This window comes from Mya arenaria, chromosome 12, assembly GCF_026914265.1.
Source record: "Mya arenaria isolate MELC-2E11 chromosome 12, ASM2691426v1".
Classification (NCBI taxonomy): domain Eukaryota; kingdom Metazoa; phylum Mollusca; class Bivalvia; order Myida; family Myidae; genus Mya; species Mya arenaria.
Genome location: NC_069133.1, coordinates 2939379 through 2963607, shown reverse-complemented (window position 1 = coordinate 2963607; position 24229 = coordinate 2939379). Strand labels below are relative to the sequence as shown.

The 24229-nt window shown below is 32.7% G+C and overlaps 1 protein-coding gene across 25 annotated transcripts in view; it reads left to right on the top strand.

Annotated features, from left to right (window-relative positions):
• The window catches only part of LOC128211285 (dopamine receptor 1-like), a 342707-nt gene that overhangs the window by 143151 nt on the left and 175327 nt on the right, over positions 1-24229 (top strand). For 10 of the 25 annotated variants that reach the window (XM_052915906.1, XM_052915905.1, XM_052915924.1 and 7 more), the window contains 3 exons: positions 60-142; positions 19003-19045; positions 21382-21439. Coding sequence is in view for 2 of the 25 variants with exons in the window: in XM_052915931.1 (XP_052771891.1) it covers positions 60-142; positions 21382-21439 (141 nt within the window). In the remaining 23 variants the exon portion in view is untranslated. Of the gene's footprint in view, positions 1-59; positions 143-7104; positions 7181-19002; positions 19046-21381; positions 21440-24229 lie in introns of those variants that run through there. The other 15 variants (XM_052915928.1, XM_052915925.1, XM_052915929.1 and 12 more) reach the window with 9 other exon arrangements.

The following is a 24229-nucleotide window of genomic DNA, read 5'->3' as shown; positions in this document are numbered from 1 at the left end:
ACTTTCCGAATACTGAATTATTCATTTTGTGTCAATGTTTCATTGTTTTGCCATTTCAGACGGCGTAACCTGCATGAAACTGGTGAACACTAAGATTGCAGACGAAAACAGGTCACATGATATACAAGTCACGCTTTATAACGTAAATATTATTTATTTTATTAGTTTTTTTTTTTGAAATAAGGCAGATTAAACCAAGTTAGTTTTGGCGACATTGACTACACACCGTATTGACATGAAACGGGATAAAAAAAATAACGGCAGTATGGTGATACAGATGTTTCAATAGGGATTGGTGCATTTTTGCTGTTAATCACGCAACAAAATTTATAGGTTAATAATAAGATATAATCTCGATTTAAAATTTTAATCTATGTGTAGGTGGTATACACATACTTTGAACATAACATAGTACTTAGATTAGAAACTAAGAAGTTGGTTGATAGCGAGAGTGCAGTCAATGTAACTCAACTTATTACAATTCTTGTTGTTATTTTACGTTTGATATTAATTGATTATGACTATGATGAGTCATTTACTATATCTTACAACCATTTTCTGACGGCTAAATATCATAATAAAACTATAACAATGCTTGTTTAAAGGAAATCCTTAATTACCATCCCGTGTAGACCAGTATTTAGATCCGTATTATCAACTACTGTCGTGAACAGGTGGAATCCATTGCATTTGTTCAGACAAACAGCTATTATTATAGAGACTAAGCAATTGTATGTGAACAGAAACACATACCAACATATCAACAGCTTGTTAATTACTCTTAAACAGGGGATAGTCGCAGGTCAGGTTAAATATTTGTAGAATTTCTGGATAAACAAACGATACTATCACATTAATTTCTGCATCTGCTAATGTTTCTGCTTAATTTTACCAAAACAAAATATGTTTTTCCAATATCCCAAAGAAAAAAACAGAGTTCATTTCTAAGACAGGCACTTATTTTGGACTAGAAGTAGCACTACAATTTTCGGTGCACGAAACGTGAATGATTTTGCATGTATAATCATTTACAGGAATCGAGCTCAAAGAGTATTACATTATTTATATTTGTCTTCGTGTTCGAAATTAAATTAAAACAGAAAATATCAAGCACAAACATCCCTTGGTAAAACAGTAGTATGTTTCCCAAGCCTTATTTACTGAGGGGGACGGGGGAGTAAAGAATAGTTCGACCCTGGTTCTGTTTCATCAACATGCATTTTTCCACGAGCTAAGACTGTGCGTTTTTCCAGAAGCTTGGAGGCGTTTCGTAAATTTCGAAAAAGAAAATGTAAGGAAAAAATCCTTAATTCTAAACATATCAAACATGCTTTTTTTAATTATTATGTATGGCCTCAGAGTGTGATTTCCTTAACGTTCGCTATACGTTCGTTGCATGTCGTTTTGTATTAAAGAGTTGCCACTTGCACTTGGTCTAAATAAATGTTCAAATGTCAACATCGTGTCTCATTTTGTTTTTTATTTTACTTGCTAGCTATCGATGTAGTTTGTAATGTTCACAAACTGAGATGGGAATTAATTATGTGTTGTTCTTAAAAACATTCCAGTCTTTAGATTCAAAATACCAAGAATAACATGACATTAAAAGAAAAAAAATCAAAATTATTTCTAGCATCGTTGGGATTGTGAAACATGACTAGATACTGCAAATCAATCTTTAGTTGTTTATTATTTTCCAATGAAAGAAGATATCAACAGATCATTAATTACCATTAAACAGATGGTGCAGGTCATGTCATAGATATGCAAAAACATTTTTAACTTTCTGCATCAGTAAAAAGCAGGTGCATTTAGATTTCCGTTGAACAACAAATAAACAAATACCAGAGCCAGATCACATAAGTATGATTTGTCATTGCACAGAAATTGTTATATGGCAGCCATTTGTATTATTATAGATAGGTTATCAACACGTTATCCTTAAGGTAATTTTGAAATATATATTTGTTTTTGATTGGTCGACAGCAATTATTGAATTCATATTGACAAAAAATAAAAAAATAAAAAAAAAAAAACGTTTTGGTTTACTTTAACCAAACCAAAATATTAGCCAATTTATTACAATTGGTCGCTGGAGACATTAGGTTTGTACGAGGAGAAAGGAACAAGCAAGAAGCAAAGACACCAACAAAACCAATGCCTTGTTCAGAGGCACAACAAAACCAATGCCTTGTTCAGAGGCACAACAAAACAAATGCCTTGTTCAGAGGCACAACAAATCAAATGCCTTGTTCAGAGGCACAACCAATCAAATGCCATGTTCAGAGGCACAACAAACCAATGCCTTGTTCAGAGGCACAACAAAACAAATGCCTTGTTCAGAGGCACAACAAATCAAATGCCTTGTTCAGAGGCACAACAAATCAAATGCCTTGTTCAGAGGCACAACAAATCATATGCCTTGTTCAGAGGCACAACAAAACAAATGCCTTGTTCAGAGGCACAACAAATCAAATGCCTTGTTCAGAGGCACAACAAAACAAATGCCTTGTTCAGAGGCACAACAAAACAAATGCCTTGTTCAGAGGCACAACAAATCAAATGCCTTGTTCAGAGGCACAACAAATCAAATGCCTTGTTCAGAGGCACAACCAATCAAATGCCTTGTTCAGGGGCACAACAAAACAAATGCCTTGTTCAGAGGCACAACAAATCAAATGCCTTGTTCAGAGGCACAACAAATCAAATGCCTTGTTCAGAGGCACAACAAATCAAATGCCGTGTCAATCGGAAAACCAACAAAATCTGCCTTGTTTAAAGGTTCAGGGCCGTAGAGAAACTGAACAAGATATCATTCATGCATGAACAACTTTTTTCAATTCAAGAATATGTCGATGTCTAATAAGATTGAATTAAACAGCAATACCATTCGTACAAATATACGCTTTTGGACAATTCCATCAAGAAATGAAATACTTGCCGCACAGCCAATCTTCCAACTTTTAAGAACTTGTTTTATAATATGACTCGTGAGAACGCTGTCAAAACAACCATCAACCGGACATATCTAATACTTTGGAGCAGTAACCATAAGGAATTAATTATTAGAGCTAAAAAATTAAAAACCAAATTTATTTTAGTGTTTAATGATTTGATTAGAGAGAAAAAATAAAAGCGCGTATAGAACTTTGAGAGATTCTTAGATTATGTTTGATAAAACCCCTTTGTCGACATTTTATAAAACAGAAATATTTTTGGAAATATTTATTACCGCACATGCTATCTCCTTACTTTTTTTAGCTTGTTTTAAAATTAGACTCGTTGGAACGCTGTCAAAATTACCCTAAGGGCAAGACCTGAGGCTGATTTAAAATCTCGTTTATTTTTGTTCAAACAACTATCTCATAACATTTGTAAGTTGTATACTGGCGTTGACTAACGTTACTCATGTGTATGCAAGTTTCGTATAATGACTCGGGGACTTCGTGTTTGTTAACCTTAAGAATCATTTAAGCTTGTTACGTTGATTTTCCGAATATATACTTTGAATACGCTGTACTCTAGCGTGTTTTCTCAATGAACTAAGTGTCAAATGACATTACCAATTTATAAAATAGCGTCTTAAATGATATCAATTCATGCTCAAATCTCGATTTCTCTAACAGTGGTATTATTGTCTGGAAATACCAAGATTTCATGAGAGTATTATTCACAGTTGAAATAGTACTTATTGTTTGCTTTACAGATATATAATCAAGATGAGTACAAGGTTTTTGTACTTTAAATGTTTATCCTCAAACGAAAAAACTTCAGTATGGCTTGCATATTATGAGATAGCACCTTCCAAAGAACGTTTGAACTTCATGTTTAAATTTTCATATCCACATGATTTTTTTAGGATCACAGCAAATGTACAAATTGTCTTCAAATACACCATATCATCTTCGGGATAAATTTTCATGAGTTCTAAAAATGATTTTTATAATTGATTCTGATAACAACGTTCTACCTGAGAAAACAGAATCTTTATGTACGGTTTTCTACCTTGTTAAATCTGCTTTTGTAATATTAAGTCGTAATTAGATTCTAGGCATCTCGTTAACGTTTTTAGACCTTCATAATGACAAATCATGTTTGAGTTGTCTGCCGATGGATGGACAGCTACTTAGATTGAAGAAGGCGCAATGTATAAGGCGAAAAATAGATTATAATTTTTGCTATAATGTCTTTCGCTTAGTTAAGTTTTAAGGTTTATTTTTATCTTGTTAAATTAACAATGTTCTCGGTGTAATAGAAAGCGGCTGGAAATTAAAATTATTCCTAATCGGAGCGCTTTCGTCAATAAAAGCATAACGTGCGTTAGGATTGATATTGTAGTTACAATGTCAATTGTATGTATGTTATCGTTCATATGTACTTTAAACATTGCGTTGAATAGTGTTTTTGAATTAAGTTTAAAACACATATTTTATTTACTATATACAAACAGATTAGAATATTGAATTAATTATCTTTTGTGTTTGTATCTCGATTAGAGGTCACTTTCCTTTGTAATGGTATGATTAAAAAAGTTTTCTTTGACACGAAGCCTGTAGCTTGGTGATCCAGTATGTTGTTAACAAATGAGCTATGACATATGTAGTAGTCTGTTTATTTAAAGGAAATGTTTAACATTGAAGCATGCAAGACTCCAACAGGATCAAACAAATGACAAAACAGATCAATCAACTAATTGAAGGATTAAGATACTTTGAAGGCACCCGCTGGGGGAACAAATCGAAAATAATTACACGGATTAACAGGGAAGAACGAACATTCATTATTTTGTAAAGGTATCAAGCAGCACCGGCGGTATTAGTACTTTAGAGCAGTAATCATACGGAATTAATTATTCGAGCGATATAATTGAAGGATGTATACAAGGGCAATTACTGCTTTCGATATATTTTAGCTTTAAACATACTGAAAAAAGCAAATTGGTGACAATAAGGAGCTATTGGAAAAGACAAACGGCTTTGTGCATTTCGCATCAAGGCTGTACAAAAATAGTATAACGTTGATATTACCCTTTTTGCATTACCTGGAATGCGTGTTGCTGAAGTGTGTTGTATGACATGGCTTGCGAATAATGCAATACGGATAATATTACCATATGACGGTTTTGGCATGGCCGTGAATATTTAAGATTGTATGTGTCGCAATGCTTTGCAGTTTTATGTTGTTATGTCGCATTTGTCGTTTAAATGACGTATTTTTACAATGTTTTCGACGTTATGGGTGAACTAATTGATTAATTAAGTTGTTTACCAACACGCAGAGTGATATTTATTGAACAATATAAAAAAGAAGGCTACACTACTTATGCTGTATAAAGTTTGGTTACCGGCTGCTATGTTTGTTTTACCGACTGCCACTTATTTTGCGGGCGATTATGGTTGAACAATTTTATACAGTTACTTTTAGTGTTAAATGATAATCAAGAAAACAAAAACAAGTGCGTATATAACTGCGTGAGTTTCTCTGATAATGTTTGATAAAACTCCGTGGTCGACATTTGGTAATATAGAAAGGTATTGGAAATATATTTTTACCGCACATTCTATCTCTTTACTTTTTAGAACTTGTTTTAAAATTAGACTCTTGAGAAGGCTGTCAAAATTACCACAAGTGCACGACCTGAGATTGGTTTATTTCTGATCAGACAACTATTTCAAACAAAATTGTGGAAATGTACGCAGTTTCGTTAAGGCTGAATTATTGTTCTTAGATCAGTAACATAAATGAATGATTTCATTCATAAATTAAAAGTGTACGCAAGTGGTGACTCACGTTATTCATGCGCATGCAAGCTTTGTATTATGAGTCGGAGACTCCGTGTTTGTTTACCAGAATAATAAAATAAGCCGTGTTATGTTGTTCTTCCTAAATATGTACCCTTTAGATACGTTATATTCAAACGTGTCAATACACTATGTGTAAAAGGACATCACAAAATTTAAAAAAGAAAATATTGCATCTTATACGATAACAGTTAATGTTCAAATCTCCAGATCAATTTCAGTATTTTGTACTTTGAGTATGTATTTCAAACACAAATACTCAGTATTTACAATGTTAGTATGGCTTAAATGATATGAGATCAACAGCTTTCAAAGTAACTCTGAACGTAATGCTTGAAGCTGTATGGAACTATATTGTTTATGTTCATATGAATTCTCTATGATCACAGCATTTGTACGACATTCCTTCAAATACACCATATCATCGTCATTATATGTTTTTATGAGTTCTAAAAATGATTTTTAAAATTGAACCAGCACCAGGTAAGAAATGAACGACTCAATACTTATGTGAAAAACTACAGAAAAAATCACAAACAAGAAACATGGAAGAACAGCCCAAAACTCCACAAACAGCACAGTGCATACATACTTTATATAAAAAAACTAGGCATTTCAAGCTCACAAACTTCGCGGCAGACAGCTACTGGAAAAATGTTGGTTTAATTATTGTAAAAATAGAAACGGATGTTTTTTATTTCATTTAACTTAAGGCCGATGGGCATAATCGAACGTTTCATGCTTTGATATTACAAATGCGTACACGTTTTACTTTAAAAGTAAGCTACGATGCATCGTTTATCTCTGAAATTGCATATTTTGTATCATTAACACCATTAACAGTATGGCGTCGTTTTTTTGTAATAATTTTTTATCTAGCCATCAAAATGTTATTCTGTTACACCGAGTATTAATTTAAAAAAGATAAAAAAAATAATATATAATAAATTACAAAAAGAATCTTCGCAGAGTGAACTTCTCATTTATTTTATGCTTTCGGTGCTTATTGTGAGAAAAACTCTTGTTATATTCTTGATAAATTCACCGTTTGAAACAGCGTGTTAATCGAAAGTTAAAACGCTATCAATCACACACAGTGCTGGGAAGAAATATAAATGCAAGGAAATCGTTAAGAGTATAACCTCATTTGGCTAGAACTTATAGCCCGATATCTCAATTAAATATCAATTTATTGTTATTTTTGTAATAGAACATATTCTTTAGATGTCAATTTGGTTGTCCAACTCTGTCTTCGCGTGTCTCATATAACGGTTGTTGTGAAAACAAGCGGGTTCTTTTTCAGTAAGATGCCTTTAGCTAAGGACTAAGAACGTGCGTGTTGTTCCGAAGGTTAGAGGCGTTTCGTAAATTTCGTAAAGGTTTGTTAAATAGAAACCTTGATTTTAGATGTATGCCCTTTTTCAATAGTATTTATTGATCACAGAATGTGTTTCCCTATGAGTTCGTTGCATCTTCTTTTGTATGTTTGCTACTTGCACCTGCTGTTAATAATTGTTTAAATGTCAACTTCGTGTCTCATATTGTTTTGATCTTACTTGCTAGCTATCGATGTAGTTTGAAATAATCACAAAATGAAGATGAGACTTAAAATAAATCCAGTATTTTAGTCAATAAAACCTAGAGTAAATTCACTTTACCAATCTTAAAATTATTTTAGCATTGTTCGGAATCTGAAATATGACTCTTATTTTATTTCTTGAACCTCCTTGATTGCTACTTGCTTGTGCTTGAAATTACATGTAGCCATGTATTGTTTGCTTTTTAAAATCCATGGTATATTTTCTGTATGCCTGTGATGCAGGTCAGGTCATATATTTGTACGATCTCTGGATATGCAAAAACATTCTAAACATTATGCATCAGTTAAAAGCAGGTGCATTTTGATTTCTGTTGAACAACAAATGAACAAGTACCAGCGCCAATGAACATTAGTATGATTTTGTCATTGCACAGCAATTGATATGTAGCAGCCAATTGTATTACACTAGATAGGTCACCCACAAGTTATCCTTATGGTAATTTTGAAGTATGTATTTGTTTTTGATTTGTGAATATCAATTATTTAATTAATATTGACCAATGAGAAATCATTTTGCTAACCTTCACCAAACCAAAAGTTCAATCAGTTTAATAAAATCAATGGTCAATGAAGACATAATATTTGTACGAGCGTCTAATGGAAAGGGACATGCCCAGCAGAAAAACAACAGCAAAACAAATGCCATGTTTATAGACTCAACAGCAAAACAAATGCCTTGTTTATAGGCAAAACAATAAAACAAATACCTTTGTTTATAGGCACGACAAAAAAATCAAATGCCTTTGTTTAAAGGCACGACCAAAAATGCAAATGCCTTGTTTATAGACAAAACAAAAAAGGCCTTGTTTAAAGTCAAAGGGCCTAACAGACACTGAACAAGATACAAACGGCGTACGAGTAAGACAGATATATCATTAATGCATCAACACATTTATATTTTCAATTACTGAATATGTCGACTTCTTATAAGTTCGAATCAAATAGCAATACCATTCGTACAAATATACGCTACTCGAGGATTTCATCAAGAAATAAATTACTTGCCACACAGGCAATCTTCAGACATTTTATAACTTGTTTCATAATTAGACTCGTGAGAAGTCTGTCAAAACAACCACCAGTGCACGACCTTGGTCTTATTTAACATCTCGCTTTTTGTTCAGACAACTATCCCAAACAGAATTGAGTTTTATAGTTTTCATTTTGACTGATCATTTGTTTTTTTTAGATATACAGTGTCAAACCGGTTGCAATTATAATATATTCCATTTGTGAATTGTATGCTGGTGTTGATAACCGTTTTTTCTAGTGTATGCAAGTGTTGTATTACGACACATATAATTCGTGTTTTTATCAGAAGAACAATTTAGGCTTGTTGTGGTGATCTTTCGAAATGTGTACCCTTTGAATACGGTACATTCGAACGTATTATGCCAATGAATTAAGTGTAAAATTCCATTTCAGGTGTCAAACCATTTTCCTCTAAAGTTGTATATTTCATCATTTTATCAAGTTATCAAACAGTCCCGACATTACCATTATTAAGATGTTTAAGTGTAAAATAATTATAGAGAAAAAAAGTGCGTTAATAACTTTCAGAGATTCTTAGATAATGTTTGATAACACCCCGAGGTCCACACTTTATTATACAGAAATGAATGAGAAATATGTTGCTAACCACACATGCTTCTCCTAATTTTTAGAACTTGTTTAAAATTAGACTCGTGAGAATGCTGTCAAAATTACCACAAGTGCACGACCTGAGACTGGTTTAACTTCTAGGCTGTCAAAATTACCACAAGTGCACGACCTGAGACTGGTTTAACTTCTAGTTTATTTTGTTCAAACAATTATCTCAACTAAAATTGAGTTATGCAAATTTACTCATTTTTCGTTACAGCTGAATCATTTTTTCTTAGATCGGTTACGAAAACAAGATCATTACATTTGTAAATTGTATGCTGGTGATGACTTACTTTATTCATGTGCATGTAAGCTTTGTATTATGACTCGCGGACTTCGTGTTTGTTTAGCAACAGAAAACAAATAGGCTTGTTTATTATGTTTAAGCTTTGGACTACTGTACTTGTTTCTTTAGTTTTTCATAAAATATTATTGTTCTTCCGAAAGACAACCCTTTAAATACGTTGTAATCTAACGTGTTTCATCATAAACTATATATGTGCATGAAAAATGGATAATTTACTTATAATATAAAAAATATGTTTTTGTTTTGATGCACTGTTTACATAAGTTTAAATATTATATGTGAATTGAATACATATAATCCAACAATATTCAAACAGATTAAAATATTGAAATCAATAATGAATTAATTATATTTTGTGCTTCTATCTCGATCAGATCTCACCTTGCTGTATCATGGTATGATTGTATTAATTGCGTTTGACCTCGACACGAACTTTGTAGCTTAGTGGTCCAGCATTGCTCTTAACAAATGGGATATGAGATATGTAATAATCTGTGCATTTAAAAGAAATGTTTAACAGTTATGCCTGAAAGACTCCAACAGGATCAAATAAATGGCAATACAGCTCAATCAATTAATTGAAGGATAAAGATACTTTCCATGCACCCGCTGGGCGAACAAATTGAGAATAATTACACGGATTAATAGGGAACATCATTCATTATTTGATAAAGGTATCAGACAGCCTCGACATTATCATTAATATACTGCAGTCACCATTCGGAACTGATTGTTCGATGGAAATAGTTGAAGGATTTATACAAGGGACATTACTGTATTTTATATATTTGTATATTGTAGCTTTAAACATACTTCAAGAACATGAATGTTTGAAAAAAGCAAATTGGTCACACTACGGAGCTATCGTAAAAGACAAAGAAGTAGAAATGTAAAGGCATTTCATGTTTTCCGCAGCAAGGCTTTACCAAAAACAGTATAACGTAAATATAACCCTTTTTGCATTACTCTGCAAGGCTTGTTGCTGAAGTGGTGATTCACACGGCTGGCAAATAATGCAATAAAGATACGGTTTCGGCATGGCCGTTGTGCATAAGATATGTCATGATTCGTAATACTTTGCAGTTTTAATCGTAACGTCACACTTGTTGAAATTGCGTTTTAATACAATATTTGCGACGTTATCGGTGAAATATGTATTTTATTAAGTTGTTTACAAACCCGCGGAGTGATATTTGGGTAACAATATGAATACATCAAGGTTATATTAAACACGATATATAACGTTTGCTTACCGGTTGCTATGTGCTTTCACCGACTGCTAATGCAGGCGTTTATGGTTGTATCATTTCAAACTGAACAGAACATGTTTATTTTGTGCTATCCGACTTATGCTTACCTTTTTTTCATGTAGAAGAAGTATGCTAACATTTCTTAAGCAAGATGTACCTTTGAATAGTACAATAAAACTATTGGGACAAGCCAAGTAGCCAAATATATTACGATGACCCTGTTGTAAGGTCAATGTCAAAGCCAAACAGCGCTAAACGAAAGAAACACAACATTAAAAGCAACACAGACATGCCATATAAAAAACACATGCATTAACTCATTGCGGTTGTTGTCGTATGTAAATGTATCACGGTTTACCAGCTTGTGTTCATATCAAGCTTCATTAGCGTTTCCGCGTCGTTAGCGAATGTCGATTGCTCGCGAGATTGGACGGATTGACTGTCCTTTTGTACTGATAAAAGTCTTTGTAGCTCGAATCTGCTGTAAAAAATCATGAAAATACATACTGTTCCACCAATAAAATATGTTCAGTTCACTGTGGCTTGTAGACATATTTCTGACAGATTTAAAAGTATTTTGTGATTTATTTTATGTTTCTCTTTGACACGCAACTTTTTAGATATAATGAAGGATATGTAGCTAATGTACACTAAATCCGCTTGTCCCTCGGGTTCTTTGAATACGTAATCCTCAAAAATCTAATACACGTAGCGCCCAGTCGATGTCCAAACTGTCCAAACAAGCTTGTCATTTCTTTGAATAGTTGGTAATTATTTTACATTTCGATGCCCGGTGATCCTATATAATTTGGTATCCTTTTGAAAGGTTATCATTTTTTGTTTAAAACTTCATAGACTTCATACTAACTTCCCCGCGACAAATTCCTTACAAAATGCAATTTTTCCAGGCATTTTGAATTCAGTAACACATTCAAACTGTATTAATAAGACTTTGCAATGTTGAACACTACATAAAACCTCCATGCCGTAAGTAAAAGCTTTGTTCATATAATCACACGTATTGTTGGGCAATATCAAAAGGGAAGCAAGGAGTACAACATTGATTATATAAGCATTATGGGACTACGAAATTTATGTTAATGTTTGAGGATTTTTGTTAAATGTTCCTGAAAAACAATATTATTGAGTACAAGAACTCAATATCTGCTTCTAATTCTAAATGCAGATATTGAGTTACTGCACTAAGATAGCGATATAGTCTCGAGTGTCTCTTGGCATTTTATACAGTAACAAGTGTTCAGGATCATAAAATAGTTAATCGCTTATTAAGACTTATTACCTGTTCAACCCCAACTTGTCTGTTCAATTGAGGTTAACTACGGTTAGTGGTATGTAATTAAGCATTTAATAATTGATATCACAAAGGTTCTCGCTAATAAACCATCGATTATATTTGCATAACAGAAAAAATGAAACAACAATGCTTTATATTTCGAAGAAGACGGAAAGGAGGACAATTTGAATTATATAATAGGTAATTTTATTAATTTTGATAAATATTAACTTAAACCAAACCAAAGAATTGACCAGTTTAATACAATTGGCTGCTGGAGAGTTATCAATAGTATATTCCCCTAAATGGGTTACCAGGGTTACCGGTATCCAACCTAACATTTTTATTAAGACCAAACGTTAACATTTCAGCATACAAGACAACTCGTGTGTCGGATGTTTGCCAAATGATAAATACTTGATAAATGTGATAATTCACGCAGTTTACAGTTCTCTCAGAATTTATGATTGACGTTAAATGGATTATGTTAAAATTTCTAGGAAAAACAATAGACTACATTTTTCTTTTTAAGTTAACTTCTAGCCAACTTTATATTCTTTAAGGCATCATCATCATTACTCATCTTGTACAGGTAATGTAAAAATCCAGTCCGTTTGCAAGACGTATGAAATTGGAATCCGCTCGTTTTTCATTCGGGTTTAAATAACGTATCACTATTAATGGTTAAGCATGTTTAAAAATAGACACGCATTCATGGAGACGGAAGAGTAGAAAAATAAAATAATATAGAACAATGCTAACAAATATATATACATAGAAACAAAAATTAAAAAGAAAACATTTATTTTTGGATTGTTGAAAGTTTGATTCACCTAGATCGACTCGGGTGATCAAAGAGTATTATCTACAGATTTTTTGTTGATGAACAAATTTCTATAATGATAATGTGCAGAACTATCTAAATCATGTGTTCTTTTTCTAAAAAAAACATTCACATTAGGTGATTGCATACGTCATAAAATTGTTTGTCCCGCTGATTTAGAGCAAGTTATTACTTGAGATGTCTTTGTTATATCAAATAATCGTTAAGAGCTAGAAATGGAAAAATATGGCAGTATGAACTACATACAAAAAAAATATTGGTAAAGCTGCACTCTCACAGATTGGCCGTTTTGACAACTTGTTTATTTTTTGTCTATGAATGAGCCAAATTTTATGATAATCTCTGGAAACAATAGACAAAAGACTGCTGATCGATCCGATCGCAGTTTTCATATCTACGTTTAAAAATTAATGTTTTATGGCTAAGGGCGTTACTATTTGATTAGCTTTATTTATATTTGTTCTTGAATTTATGCTCTTCTCATACAACATTAATGTCAATACTTTTTTATATTGCCGCCGTGAATGTATATATATGCATATGGCTACGAACATGTTGATGTTTATGCCTAATAAAATCTTGTTAGTGACATGAATGCCGTCAGCTGAATTTATTTTGTTTTTGCTTAGTCTGGAGCCTTATCTGTGCAGATCTCAGCTGATACTATTTAAAAATGTTTGGTTTCTAATAAGCTAGTAGTGTTGTTGGTTGTGGTGTTTCTACTGTAGCTGAACATATATTTAAAAAAAGCACATCTTATCAAATTCCAAGCTATAAAGTGCGGTATAACATAATATAAATGATATACCACTTATGACCTCCTGACGTTTAGTGACCTCCCAGTCAGCTTTCGGCTTCGGTCCGTTCAATGTAAGTGGGTTAACTGGACGCTCACTATGAAACATGGAGGCCTACACTGGTATGTACTATGTCTTGAAAGGTTCGATAAAAATGCTGATAACAAAGCAAAATATTGCATTCTTTCTTTCCTACAGAGGTTTTTCAGAAACTAAAACTTGATATAAATAATCTTTTCTTGATTGAATGTATACTATGTGTATTTTAGCATTCTGAAACAAACATTTATGAATGTTATATAATTATTGGTTCCATCTATGTAAATAACGTCCTGTCCAATGAGTGCACTTTATTGTCCAGTTTCGATGGATATCTCAACCAAATTGAATGTTATTCCTTTCATAAACTCGTATTAGTACAGATAAAAAGTTCCTATAGCTTTATTAATTTCATAACAACATGAAACATTTTGCAGATTTTGCACGCACGATTCCATAAACCTTAGTATTTGCATTACTCAACTGTTTGATAATTGAGGCTTAATACATATGTTACTATATATAGTAACACATTTGAACAGGGATATCGCGATTATTTGCATGACTCAGCAATTATCAGTTTTGCGGCCCGGGCCGATTATCGATTCTTATTTTGCGGCCCGTAGAACATTCGCACGTGAATTCAATTTTCGCCTTAAAATGAATTTTGGCGACTGTGAAATAATGTCTTGACTTAATAATCAAAAATTATTGATCTGCTTGAAAATATTTATTGTTAAAATTTTAACGGGAGGCAAACGCGAATGCTAGTGTTTGATAACCAGTGTGGACCGTTAGGGTGGCGTTTTTCATTCTGCGTTGACATTCAAAAAACAAAAAAAGGGAGCGGCAAAATTGAATTTACTTGAAAAACAGCAACTGTTCGTACACGTTGACATCATTAATACGAGATATTGGTTTATCTAAGTACAAACAGTCGTTCTACTTGCTAGGTGTTCATGTTTATTGAATTGAATTCAGTTAGTCAGTGATTCGTACAGAAAAATTCGGATAGACGTTGTGGAGTGTTCAAAGTGATCAATTGAAATTGGAATGGGAACATAAAAGTGACAACAAAATGCTGTTTGCCTGTTTGGCTCACTCTCAAAAACGAAATAAAAGTAAATTTAATTTGAGAGTGAGTTAACTCATCGTTGTCAAGCGAGAGCAAAATAAGCAAATTGGATAGAAATTCTTTAAAAAGCAAGTAGACTTACAAATAAGAAAAACATACATATGTATAAAAGAGGTTAATACACGGCGTAGCCGGGCCGTTGAGTGAAAATTGGCACTCGTGCTCGGAGACTACGTCTCGGGACATTATGAGTCACTCGGGCCAATTATCACTCAACGGCCCGGCTACGCCGTGTATTAACCTCTAAATAATCGTGTTGTATCGTTATCCTTATAAGTTTATTTCATTAAATAGAGAAAGTTAATGTTAGTGTCAAACTTATACATTTTTATACTATACTTCCTCGCCTCAAGTAAATAAATAAGCCATAACATATTTAATGAAATTGACCAGGGTTCATGTGGGCGTATTTCAATTCATTTGTGTTCTTGAATAAACCTTCTTCGAATATTGAATTTTGAATTAATCTTCTGTTGTACATGTATCTCGATCAGATGTCGACATCTAGATTAATGGTATGATTGAATAAACAGTGTTTGATATTGACACATACCCTGTAGCTTGATTATCAAGCATTTTTAAGAATAAATGAGATATACAAGATATGTAATATTCTGTACATTTTAAGGAAATAATTTAAAGTTATGCTTGCAAGACACTAACAGGATAAAAACAAATTACAATACAGTTCAATCATTTAATTGATGGATTAAGATAGAGGCACTCGCTGGACGAACTAATTGAAAAATAGTTTAACGGATTAAAAGGGAAGATCATTCATTATTTTATAACGATATCAAACAGCAATGTATTATCATTACTTTAGAGCAGTCACCATACCGAATTGACTATTCAAGCGAAATAAAGGTATAATGCAAGGGATATTACTGTATTTTATTTATTGTAACTTTTAACATACTTTAAGTGCATTGGTTTCTGAAAAAGCTGTCGGAAAAGACAAACAAGTTGAACAGGTGAAGTCATTTTGTGTTCTTCGCACCAAGGCTATGCAAAAACAGGGTAACGTAAATATAACCTTTTTTGCATTATCTGCAAAGCGTGTTGCTTAAGTGTGTTGTTTCACATGGCTTGCAAGTAATGCATTACGTATTATAAAAACATGTGACGGGTTTAGCCTGGCCGTGCGGCGGATTATATTAGAATTGTCGTGTGTCGAAATTCTAAATTTTAAGTGTCACACTTGTTAAAGTTGCGCCTTTATACAATTATTTTTAAGTAATCGTTGGATTGATTGATTAATAATTATGTTTGTTAACAAGCGGAGTGATATTTATGGAACAACATAAATTAATAAATAATACACTTCTTACCGAATGCATTTTTGCAGATGTTAATTTTAAATACACCAGGGTCTCTGTCGGGTTAAGAATAGTCAATGATTACTCAACCTCGAATCTTTCCGATAGTAGATCATGCAATGGGTAAAATTGTAACACATACCAGGACCAAGGGGCCGTTTAAAACTACAGTTTAAATATTCTACCCTAGCTACGATATCGCTCTTACTACGACTCTTGATGACCCCAGTCCCCTCCCCCTGATACGCCTCGGTCGATGTCTATTTTCGAGGAAAAACTCAAAACGATTGTAATCGCAATTAATGTTCCTGATTTTTTTGATCGAACAAATGACATTTATACATTTAAAGACAGTTGCTAACTCATTGCGGTCGTTGACGTATGTAAATATATCACAGTTTTCAGCTTGTGTTCATATCAAGTTTCTTTAGCGTAACCGTGCCGTTAGCGACAGTCGATTTCACGCGAAAGAATACTGATAGAAGTCTTTGTAGTTCGTATCTGCCGTGGAAACTGCATGTATTCACATATTTTGCACTTATAAAATATGTTCAGTTCACTGTGGACATATCTCTTTCAGATTTTAGAGTGTTTTGTGATTTATTGTATGTTTCTCTTTGACACATAACTTGTTAGATATAATGAGGTAAATGCAGCTAAACTACACTGTTCCTTGGGATATTCAAATGCGAATTCATGAAAACCTAATACACATAGCGCTCATTTGATGTCCAAATAAGCTTGTCATTTATTTAAATACTTGGTAAATATGTTGCATTTGGATGCCCGGTGATCCTATATATTTTGGTATCCTTTGAAAGGTTATCGCATTCTGATTACTGATATGTAATTTAAATGACCGAAAATAACTTTAAGATTAGTAAATGGCAATTTGTGTTTTTGTTTTTTTTCTAATTTCAACTGAAAATACACTGACCGTTTCTGTTATCTTAGCTTGTAGGTAATATTGTTGTCATTAACATTTACAATCGACTAAAATACTTCTTTTGTAATACTTTATATGTATTTTTGATGAATACTTCATATGTATTTTTGATGAATGGTAGCTCTTCCTACACACGATATATACACAAAGAGTCGTCCAATTAAAAGGGTAGAACATTATATTGTTTCAACACCTTTGTTTGTGTTTGAAACAAGTACCGTGGTTAAAAATAAATTATTCAAGCTTTCTTTTTTCGAGGCAGAGAGCTTCTGGAAAACTGTTGTTTTAAATATTGTAGCAAAAAAACGGGGTTTTAATGCAATTTATTATTAAACCGATTGGCATTATTGTTTTGCTTCATGCTGTGATAATAATAATACGTATACGTTTTCCATTTAAAGCTTACCTACAATGCCTCGTTTATCTCTGAAGTTGCATATTTTGTTTCTCAATTAACAGTTCGGTGTCGTTTTTTTGCAATAAATTTTCATCTAGCCATCAAAATGTTTTTGTGTGAGAACGAGTATTTATTTCAAAAAGATAAATCTTCTAGTTTTTCACATTATAAATTACGAAAATAATCTTCCCAGGGAGAAATACTCATTTATTTTATGCCTTTTTGGTGCTTTATTGGGACAAAAACTGGGTTATATCATGATAAACTCACCGTTTGAAACAGCTTATTAATCGAAAGTTAAAACGCAATTGAACACACACTCTGCTGGTCAGATATATCAATAAAGCATTTAAATTATAACTTTATTCGGCTGTACCTGGGCCCGATATCTCGATTAACCATCAAATAATTGTTATTTTTGTAATAGAACGTATACTTTAAATTATTTAGAAGAGCTGAGAGAGCTAGAGAAGCGTTACTTTCTTACTCATTTAGATTACACACATAGAATTAAGATTAGATGAAGTGATTTATGATTAAGAATGGGCGGAATAAGGGTAGCGAATGAGCCTTTTTTAGTCATTTTTTTCTTCAGGTCATCTAACTGACTTAGAATACAACCTCATTGGCTGACATATTTTCAACGCAAAATTCGACAAATTGGGTATGTTTCGGATAACTGGCAATAGGCAGACCTGTAAACACCCGCGAAAGTAGAAATATTATTAACCCTAGTACTTATAATAGATTGCCTATCTGCAATTCAATTGCTGAAAATGTAGGTTGTATTTTAAAATACGCTATTACTTATACAAGACTGTGTGTACAGCAGGCAGGGGACTAAATAACGACCTAATATCTGTTAAGTTTTGAACTGCATTTCATTGGAGGTCGAAAGTCGATCTTGTTGGCTGTAAATGTAGGTTATAATATAAAATGTACTTAAGGCATGAAATGAAACATGAAACAAACCCGTATCCTCAATACATTGATATGATTCAGGTTACGTCGGATTATTTCACAAGCTCTCAGAATTGTACAAAATCGAGCATATTGAGAATATGAAGTCATGTGTACCAGTGGCAATTGTTTATATTAATAACAAAACCATTGGTTGCCACCTGTCTTTTAAAGAGAATAAACGTTCACTTGTAGCAATATTAGGCATTAAATTGCGCGATTTAAATGAAAAGTTTCCCTAAGCAAGAGTTAAAAATGGCGTAAGTAAATGTAATCGATTGTTTGAGGTTTAAAATCGAACACAAGACTTCGTAGTAACTTGTACTCACGCCCCCGGCACTGATATCTCTCACAATGTAATGTCCTGGCATTTTGTTTTCCGAAAACTGTGATTACGAGACCTTGCAATGTTAAACACCTTATAAAATCTCCATACCGTAAGTAAACACATGCAATCAACCGTATTGCTTCGCAATATAAATAGGGAGGTAAAGAGTACAACATGGATTACACAAGCGTTATGAGGCTGAGAAGGTAACGATAATGTATGTATTTTTTTGTAAGAAGTTCCTCATTAACTATATAGTCTCAAGTGTCTCGAGTGGTATTTATACAATATTAAGATCATAACATACAACATTTGTAATTCAGACTAATTACGTGTTTCAGCTTCAACTTGTCTGTTCAAGATTGCGGTTAATCACTGTAAGTGGTAAGTAATCAATCATTTAATTCAATTATTAATGCAAATATCATACTTAGGATGTAGTTTGTTCTACAGCAGTCGATTGCATAATCTTCATACGCTAGCCATAGCTTATCTTTTTGTTTGTTTGCATATTTTATCGAGTTCATTGGACAATACTGATAATAAGATAAACGTGTACAAATCGATAGAGGTTTTGGTTAGTTTTAACCAAACCGAAAAAAAACAATCAGCACCTGATTGTATAACATCTTGATAAGTTTTCCACTTTAATATATATTAAATATTACAGTGACACTCTTATTCAAAATCAATTTTGATTAATAAACCTTAAACGACTAACTAAATAATGCATTTATGGAAACTATTAATTCCTCATATACTGATAACAAGATTGTATTCGTGTATTTAATATCTCAAAAGGCAAATATATTCAATGATTGGTGAGTGCTAAAAGATTTATTGCAATCTACTATCTCTCATTAGGTAGGAATACCGTGTTTTCGGAACATCCGTTTTGGTTTATTAAAAATATATATATATATACAATAATATATTAATTATGGTAAATCTTATTTGGGAGTAAGAGTGCATCTTTAATTTAAACCAAACCAAAGAATTGATCAGTTGGCTACAATTAACTGCTGAAGGTATGTTTTTAAAGTATATTTCCCTGAAGGGATTACCCGGGTAACCAGTATCCAACCTTACATTTTTAATAAGATCAAAAATGAACATATCAGCATACAAGGCAACACGTTTGATAGTATATTACATTTACTCCAAGATACGACTTTTAAACACACAAGTATGTATGCATATGTACTTAAGATTTAACGCAGTAACAGTACTTCGGCTGTTTTGTTAATATGATATATGAAGGATTTGTATGAAATATGTTAACAGTGTGAACAATTTAAAACGAACATTTTCAGTTTTCTTTGTGTCTGATGTTTGCGTAATGTATTACTTCATGGATTTGATAATTCACGAACGTATTATTTAAGTAGCAGTTTACAGTTCCCTCAGATTTTATGATTGACGTAAAATTGATTCTGTAAGAAGTTTTAGAAAAATTATACCACATTATTCTTAAAAATTACTTCTAGCCAACTTTATGTTCTTTAAGTCATCATCATCATTACTCATCTTGCTTGTACTGGTAATGTAAAAATCCATTTCGTTTGCAAACCCTGTTGAATTTGATTCGCTCGTTTTAAATTCGAATTAAAGCAACGTATCACTATAAATGGTGAAGAAAAAGTTTAATAATTGACACGCATTCATTGAGACGGGAGTGTAAAAAGATGTAACAATACAGTATAGTGCTGGAAAGAATACGAATCGCTGTGATATACATAGGAACATAAATTGAAAGAAAACATTTAATATGGGATTTTTTAGGGTTTCATTCAGCTAGATTGACGAGAGGCGATCAAAGAGTAGTTAATTATATTTCCAAATATATCTGATTGTTTGAGATGAACTCATTTTCTATAAGGATTATGTATAGGATTATCTAAAATATAAGTGTGCTCTTTCTGAAAGCATTCATGAGCATAAGGGAAATGCATACGTTTTATAACTATTTTTCCCGCTTTGTAAATAAAGTCCTGTTGATCTTGAGCAAGTTATTACTTCCGATGTCTTTTTGATAAAATAATCGTGAAGAACTAGAACTCGAAAAATATTGCAGTATGCACTACGCAAATATTGATAAATCTGCACTATCACAGATTGGCAGTTTTGATAACTTGTCTTTTTTTGTCTAGGAATGGGCCAAATTTTGCGTAAATCTCTGAAAACCATAGATAAAACTTTGCTGACAAATGATCTGATCGCAGTTTTCATATTTACGTTTGAAATATAGTATTTTATGTTAGACATAAGGCGTTACTAAATCTTTAAGGAAAATGACTTTTCCGGCATTAATAACAATGGTTGAAAGCTATATAAAAATCTGCGATATGATCGTTTGTCAGTAGTATTATATTACTGGTTTTCAGACATTTACGAAAAAATGGCTGATTTCAAGACAAAACAATGATGTCAAGAAGGTCAACCTGTGTGAGTGCAGTTTTTAAACGAAGAATGTGAACATCCCACCAATACCTTTGCATGTGCACGCATTGTTTCAATGGTGTTATCTGGAGATTCTTTTCAGATAATTTGATAGACAAGCTCCTCTGTTCATTGCACAAAAAGAAGTATTACTGATGGGTTGGTTTGTTTATTTGACGGGAAACTGTTTGGAAAATTGATAGAAAAATATATAAAATCCAATCTTTAATGGCAAACGTCTTTCAGGCCGAATGCCAAATTAATGAAAATTATGTTTTCAGGGTGATGCAGACGGAAACATTTGTTTACAAGCAAGGCGTTTTTGTAGCACATTGAACAGTAAGACGTTTTTTCTTTAAATTAGGTTACTGTGTTCACTTGATGCATCTCTTGTCTTAAACTTAAGTCTAATTCCCAAATATCTAACAATAATTACATAAGAAACAGGTGATCTATTTTTGAAAAAATCACCGGATTTTGTTTTTGATAATGGTCTATTAAAATTGTTTAGTTCGCCTTTTCCGTATGATAATTTATTATCAAGAACACTTAAATGTTTTGTAACGTCTTGCTTGGAGAAAGAATAGCAAACGGATGTTATACTGGGACTACGATAATTGGAAACGGATGCATTAGTTCAACTTAACATTAAAATTCACACCTGAAGCTAAATGAAATTAAGGATTGTGTTAATGCGCGTCTGTTATTCAAAGAAGCCTTTTAAGTCTGAGTGGCATCGTCCCGGGGTATATATGTTGTGGTCTTTTGATTGTTTATATGTATATGTTTTTTCATACAATGATAACCGATTGGCTACATCAACCTTAAACAAAATAACCGACCTCTTTATTCTCATGCAAGGAGCAGATCCAGGAATTGATGTATCAGGGGGCATTATTTGGGGAAACAACCTTTTGACATTCGCTCTGAGCAAAAACTAAAAAAAAGTTTGAAATGTTGGCAATGGGGTTTGGAGGTACACCTCTACGAACATTTCATCAATTTTCAGTCCGAAATGGTGCATTTTAGCGTATTTTATTAGATTTATCCTCCGATTTTGACATAAAATTCAACTTGGATGGTTCAAGCCCCCACCCCTCCGGGATCTGCTAGTGCTTATTAAAACGCGGCTCCGATTTTAGTCGATTGACATTTTTTTGTATTGTAAGTAATATTCAGTTAGTGAAATCAAGCTGAATTTACTTTGTTTATGCTTCGTCTGGAGCCTTATCTCTGCAGATAATTGCTGATACTAATTGAAATATTGATGATGTGTATTAAAATATTATTATAAATCGGCAAATGGGATTGCTTAATCATTAAGAAGCCTCTGATGAAAATAGCTGCCAAATTTAAGTCATTGGTCGGAGGTATTAGGTAAGTTATTTAGCGCCTGTCTATTGTGGAAATAGCTATATAGTACAACAAATTAAACAAAAACCATGTAACTTATCATAATTTCATACAAAGCAAGACTCGCTTAAGACATTGCGCAAAAACGAAGTTGTTAAGTTACATTGTCTTGATATCAGGCGATTTGTTATAAAATTGGAAGGAAAACTATTTTTAAAAAATCAAAATTTATATGAACAGTGTTTTTTTCAGATTTTTAAAGAAAGACGCTCTTTTTCAAAGGAAAAATGACGTCGTTTTTATTAGTTATAATAATACCGTTATTATAATGATTTTATAGATAACACAAAGGACGATTCGAGAATTTGTGGAAGCGGGCATTTAAACAGTATAATTGTCAACATGTAGTAAGGGCCGTATGAAATAATAATGACTGGTCACATTTTTTACAAAAGGTCCGCTTAACAAAATGCTGTGTGTAACCGCTAAGTTTAATTTACCAGACATATATTTTATGAGAACCAGTCTGAATCAAACTGTGCTTGTTTTAAAGAATAGGCAGTTTTTCATGTATAAAAACATCATGTTCCAGGCTTTGAAGTGCGTTACAAGATAATAAAATGTAAAGACCACTTTTGCACCACTATTCGTTTAAGTGACCTCCAATTCAGCTTTCGGCTTCGGTCAGTTCAATGTATGTGGACTTACTGGTCGTTCACTGTAAAACAAGGAGACATACACTAGACTGTACAATTTCTGAAATAGTTGAGAGAACAATGCTAATAAATCAAATTATTTTATTGTTCCTTCGTTACATGGTTTTTTTTTAGAAAACAATCTGGAGCTGAATGTTTTATTCTTGATTGAATGTATACTATATGTATTTTTGCATTCTGAAACAGACATTTATGAATGTTAAATGATTGTGGAAGCCAATTGTTCCATCTATGTAAATAACGTCCTGTCCAATTTGTGCACTTTATTGTCCAATTTCGATGGATATCTGAACCAAATCTAATGTAATACTTTTAATAAACTCGTATTAATACAGATAAAAAGTTTCCTACAGCTTTATTAATTTCATAAAAGCAAGAAACATAGATTTTGCACGCACGATTTCAGAAACCTTAATATGTGGACTACTCAAATGTTCAAGATAATTGAAGAAAAATCATGTTGTATCGATTTCTTTATAAGATTATGAATAGAAACAAGTTGATGTTAATGTGGAACATTTTATAATTTACTTGCTCGCTATGAGTGGATATATATATAAGCCATTACATACATAGAAATTGTCAAGGGGTTATGTGGGCGTATTTTTAATAAGTTTTGTTCGTTGTATTTTCTTCTTTTTCTTATACTAGTGTTTACGACACTTAGGTACAGTCGAATCTAACATTCACGTGTGTACTTCTAACGTGTTCTCTTCCGTGATATATTTTAATAGAATAATGAACTGTGTTCGTGCATCCTAATCACCGCAGTAGCCAAACAAACTCCAGAGTAGCTATTTTTTCCTATAGCAATATCAATTAACGTGAATAAGAATAATAAACGAAGAAATGATGATTACTCTCGCAGACAGATTAAGTTTCGGGAGACCATACGAGTCCATTAAGGCGTTCTCAAAACATAAGAATGAGATAGATCAGGAAAAGATTGGCTCTGTCTGTAGGGTATCAATTATCGGAAGTAAATGTCAGCACGGCATCATTCTGACGTTGGCGATCTCGCGGTTCCACATAAAATAGAAAGCTAGATCGAGGAACATTT